This window comes from Magallana gigas, chromosome 3 (assembly GCF_963853765.1).
Source record: "Magallana gigas chromosome 3, xbMagGiga1.1, whole genome shotgun sequence".
Lineage (NCBI taxonomy): Eukaryota > Metazoa > Mollusca > Bivalvia > Ostreida > Ostreidae > Magallana > Magallana gigas.
Window position 1 is genome coordinate 48,641,049 of NC_088855.1, and position 5,132 is coordinate 48,646,180.

General features: G+C 34.1%; 1 protein-coding gene across 15 annotated transcripts in view; it reads left to right on the forward strand.

The window, feature by feature from the left end:
• The window catches only part of LOC105327139 (calcium-transporting ATPase sarcoplasmic/endoplasmic reticulum type), a 29,768-nt gene extending 24,879 nt beyond the window's left edge, over positions 1 to 4,889 (forward strand). For 4 of the 15 annotated variants that reach the window (XR_010712326.1, XR_010712328.1, XR_004604300.2 and 1 more), the window contains 2 exons: positions 1 to 971; positions 3,069 to 4,889. The exon at positions 1 to 971 is cut by the window's left edge and continues 769 nt beyond it. Coding sequence is in view for 9 of the 15 variants with exons in the window: in XM_034483075.2 (XP_034338966.2) it covers positions 3,765 to 3,805 (41 nt within the window). In the remaining 6 variants the exon portion in view is untranslated. Of the gene's footprint in view, positions 1,541 to 2,190; positions 2,214 to 3,068 lie in introns of those variants that run through there. The other 11 variants (XM_034483079.2, XM_034483082.2, XM_066080117.1 and 8 more) reach the window with 7 other exon arrangements.
• The last annotated feature ends 243 nt before the right edge of the window (positions 4,890 to 5,132 follow it).

Below are 5,132 nucleotides of genomic sequence, written 5' to 3' on the forward strand. Positions count from 1 at the left end.
GGAATGCAATGAAGTGTGTAGTAATGTGCATGGATTCGTATTGTGCTACCTTCATTTTGTCACTTCATCTCAAAATAGCAAAAAAAAAGGAAATAAGTTATAATCAAAATTTGTTTGTCATAACAGAAAATGGAAGTGAGACAAATTGACACAACTAATGACCTATATTTGATTTCCTAGCTGATACACCCTCTCAATTTCCGATCTTTAGATAAAGTTGTAGTTTCTGAGACTGCATGCTCCTGCACCTCTTACCGTCCATCTGTGATGGCCACTAGTTTGCTGTAGTGCCCTCTAGACTAAGCTTGGGTTTCTGTGTTCCTGCATCCCCAATGGAAATTGATCCATGTGGATGAATTTTCATTGTTTTACCGCTGTATGTTAATAAATACATATACCTATTTCACCTAATTTTTGTAATGGGTGTGTTATGCATTTCACTGCATTGCTGACTAATGTAATTTGATTAAAAAAGATGAACAATTTTTTATTTCAAGTTAGATTGCCTTGATATGATGAATCTTCTTCACTTTCTTGTCACATGATTTTATAACATATAACCAGCATATCTCTCTGTATTAAACAGTAACCAAATACTACTGTATCACAGGAGCAATGTATCAAGTACGGCATAACTACCCACAAGGTTAACACCCCACCTTCCCTTGTACTGTATATTAGTCAGACACAGCTGCCACATTCAGTACTCTGGGGCTGGATTTCACTTTTATATCCTCCACTGGTGTTCTGCTTATCCTATCCAGTATCTGTCAAAATTTGCAAAAAGAAAAAACTAAACCACTGAAGCGGAATTTTTTTTTTTCGGTGAAGGTTTTTTTTCTGTTGTTTCTTGAGTGTTTGAATGTGGCAGTTGAGTGTAAGATAATCTACTGAAGTGTCACACAAGTGTGTATTTCTGTGTAACTGAAGCTAAATTTTTCAGTGGATGGTTAACTAAGCAAAGGATATAGGTAAAGATTATAATAAAATACCATATTAATGACCAGTATATTTCTTTGCTCTGTCTACCTTAACCAAATGCATGCTGACTCTCAAAATAAAGGAAAACTAGCTAGAGAGTAATAGAGAAGTGAATCTAAGCATATATATAATATCCTCCATTCTGATGCAGTCAGCTCTCTTATTGTCTGTACTTTACTGAAGAATCAACCATCTCTTGGCAATACTGCACAAAACCTGCTGTCTGTCACAAAAACTGAATTCTTAAGGAAATCCATCTGTAGCTGATCATTTAGAATACCTTAGTGCATCCTAATGCTTTGGTTGAGTGCTAAGGGCCGAGGGATGGTGCAGCTGTTGGCAAGGCTTAGACTTTTACCTGTCAAAACTTGCAATTTCAGTCTTCTATGATATGGACAATTTTAATATTTAATATATTTATTGATAAGTTCTCAGAGATATATGTGTCATTCCATTGATGTATTGTTGTAAAATTATGTGTCTGCAAAGACTTTATATGATAAGACCAAGGAATCGTGTAAATGAGATGATTTCTATTATTAAACATGATGAAACCATGGCATGGTGTGTGCGTGTGTTTGGCATTCTTTCAGGACGATGAATTTGACTATGATTTCTTCAGTTTTCTTTGCTCGTACTAAAGCATGCTCTTGAGCTTAGCTTGTATCTTATCTCTAGTATCCATATCAATATATAACAATAATTTATGTGTAGAATATTTATTTTATATATAATTATATATAATAGAATATTTAATACATATACCATCTAATAAGTTACAAGAAATTATCCGCTATTTAGGATTAACCTTTATTTGCATGGCACTAATTTGAATGGCACAAAAATTTAATGATAAGAAACTTGCAATGTGAAAGATGCTCGCCAAATTGAACTGAAATCGATGGCCACAGTGTACTTGGATACAGATCGATCATTTAGCTCGTATATCGATCTAATTTCTATTCCGGTCAGTAGGACGGTATTTTGAGTAATGTTGTAAAATCTAAGCCACAATCCACTTCTCTTGATTTCACTTAAGTAATTTTATTAGGTGTTAAACAGTGTGATTATTAACATTTTAGTTCAAATGTGTTAATTTCCTGACCATGTGTTGACTATCGATTGTTCGCCGGTCTGCACTATGACGTGGTGTGGAAGCTTGCACTGAATGCTGTTTTTCACTCTTGTTTTTCCTTCATGCTGCTGCAGCGGGTTGCAGTGATCTATAAACGGTAACACTCCGGTGTCGTTCAGTCAATGCCAGGCCATTGATGTTGTCACTTACTACATAGAGTAGCACCTGTCCTTCTTTCTCTCGTGTTGTCTCCCGTAAATCTACATACCTATTAATACAAACGTTTTACAGAATACATAAAACTTTTAAGTTTTTTTATATCATCCAAAACAAGCGAATTTATTATTGACATTAATATTAAAGAAGGACGTTCTAGAGATTAATGCAGAATCATATTTGTAGTGATCTTCTATAGTAAAATGGATTTTTAATTGTTTTAATACCGTAACAAAATCAGTTTTATCTCTCCATTACGGAGAAAATTTCGAAAATGTCATTAATTTGAAAATCGTACATATTCAATGTTATTTTTTTCTTAGCTGTTAACTAACTTTTTATATATGTTGCTGACAATTATTCGTGAGATATATAGGTATAATACCGACTTTCTTTAAAACATTCAAATCTTAAAGTACACGTTTCTTAATGAGATTGTAAGTAAATAAAAAGTAGCCGAATAATAGATATACCATGCATGTATTTTATGTGTTTTCCTTTTGATGACCTGACTTTTTTTTAAAACTACTAGTACTATAAACAGACGGTGTTCTTTAACTACGGCATCCACTGACTTCATTGGTCCACTGTTTTCCCAACCTTTCCAGTCCCGCACTGAATTCCAAATTTGATTGGACAGAATTGCTTTGAACACCGATTGTATTGGTTATCTCTTTGCATGAAAATTTATGTGTTTGTTTGCATGAAACGGTAATAATTTTGTTGAATTAATTGTAATTATATTGAGATAACCAATGTGAAACTTAAATTTTGACGATTATGGTCCTATTTTCAGACTACCCAAATTTCTTCTGAATTCGTTTACCCAATCTGCGGCTTACAGTATGACGGATCCTGTAGTGCCAGAATTGTTCACCTCTCTGGACGCTTTTAGACATCATTAGAGTGTTCCGTCCAAAATTACTCAATTTTAGTCTGGTTTCTTGCTACGACGCGAGCTTGAAGGGCATGTAAAGTTTCATTGCACGTTAGCAGACTACAGTTGATAATCAGTGGATGACGTCAAAACATGGCGGATAAACAGTTTTCTAAAATAGTGACATAGTGAGCCTGTGAACCGTTTGCAGAATGACTGTAAATTTCAGTTGTAAATGTATAATGTATAATTATTGTTATTTATTTAACTATATATGGCATTATTTATCTGCTTGAGATAGTTTAGTAACAAGTGTAGTCTTGTATGTTTATACTTTTTACACATAGTTTGCTCAGATGAGATAAAAAAAAAAATAGCTTTTCTGTTAAATGCTTGCCAAATTCTTCCTACGAAGAAAGTCTTGCAGGTGTATGTATATATAAAGAATAGGATTTTGCATGGGGGTAAAGTGCTGTTTGCGCATATTGTGACTTATTCTGGAAGTTCGGTGAATCGTTGACTGCAGTATGTGACGCTCGAGTGTAGTAAATAACTTATATGTGTCATTTTTTTTGTGTATGTCGGAAATTAAATTTTTACGACGCAATTTTACAGTCCAAAACTTGGAACTTGACCCGTACAAGAAATATAGGTAAAGGAGAGGCCCAGTCAGAGCGGAGGACAACAACTTCCGGTTTTCTGCCAGAAAATCCGCCATGTTTCAAAGTTTAAAAAATAACATTAGAAACAATTTCGTCCGTTTATGGAATGAAACTCCTGGTGACCTCGGAAGAAAACTGACACAAACTTTCAGCCAGGAAAATATTTCGAACACTCTTGAAAAATGAGATACTCTTTCTTCCAGTTCAACGAAGATGTGTGACGTGTGTGATTCTATATAGTTTAGACTCCAAATTGATATATTTTATGCAAACATATTTGATCATAGAATGAATGATAAGACAGGTCAATTTCAATGCGAGATAACTTGTTACATAGAGTCGTTGTTTACTTTGTCAACATCTCCGACTGTTGACAAAATAAGTGACAGTTCATTGTGTGAATGATGTTAGTTGCTAACATACCGTATTGTTTGATTGGTGTTTTTTTCTTTTCTATCTCCGCATACCCACATTGTCTTTTCCTTAAACAACAAACTATCTATATAGTTCTGAATGTCGACACAGTGTTTCAAACTTTAAAAATTTCAACGAGGAATTTAAAATCAATCAACTTCAAGTTTGTTGTTTTGAGAGAAACCCTGTTGGAATCAATGTAGTCTGGTCTACAAAATTCAAAAATTGTTATAATTTGTGGCATTTATTTATGTATACTAACAGCAAATATTTACTTTTACAATTATCGTAGAAACATTCCAGAACTATTAGTTAAAGTTTAATTTTTACTGTGAAACGGAAGGCAGTTTGACACGTAGAATTCGGTCAGGTAAAAGGAGTAAATGTTTTATCCTTCTCATCGCTAATTTGTTGTATGAACCACTGAAGTCCCTGTTTGATCCAACCCCCATTACCTCAAGCATTGCCATGCGTGGCCCTTTTTATCATTGAGCACGTGATCGTCACATGATCACAATGAGTGATGAAGAGTGAGCCGCTAAGAGTCGGACATGTTTGGTAGTTAAATATTGTTGTTTGACTGATGTAAGTGACTCCTTGAAATGGCAGCATTTCCCAAGGACTGCCAGTTTCCCGTAGAAATAAATTTACTATTTTGTTTGTATTACATTTTTTGTTATTTTTTAAACCGGGATATACGGTGATTTATAATTTAGCTCGGTATTGTTACAAACACTTTGAATATATATTAACTTAAAGATGATGTTATGACTCAGACTGTCTATATATTTCAGGCTGAAAATTTAGAAAGATTCCTCATCATAAACAAAGTTGTAAGTCTCTTCGCCTGGATTCAAGTCTTACATGAAATTCCTTTTTGTCACCATATAGTTCCGGTTTTTTGCAC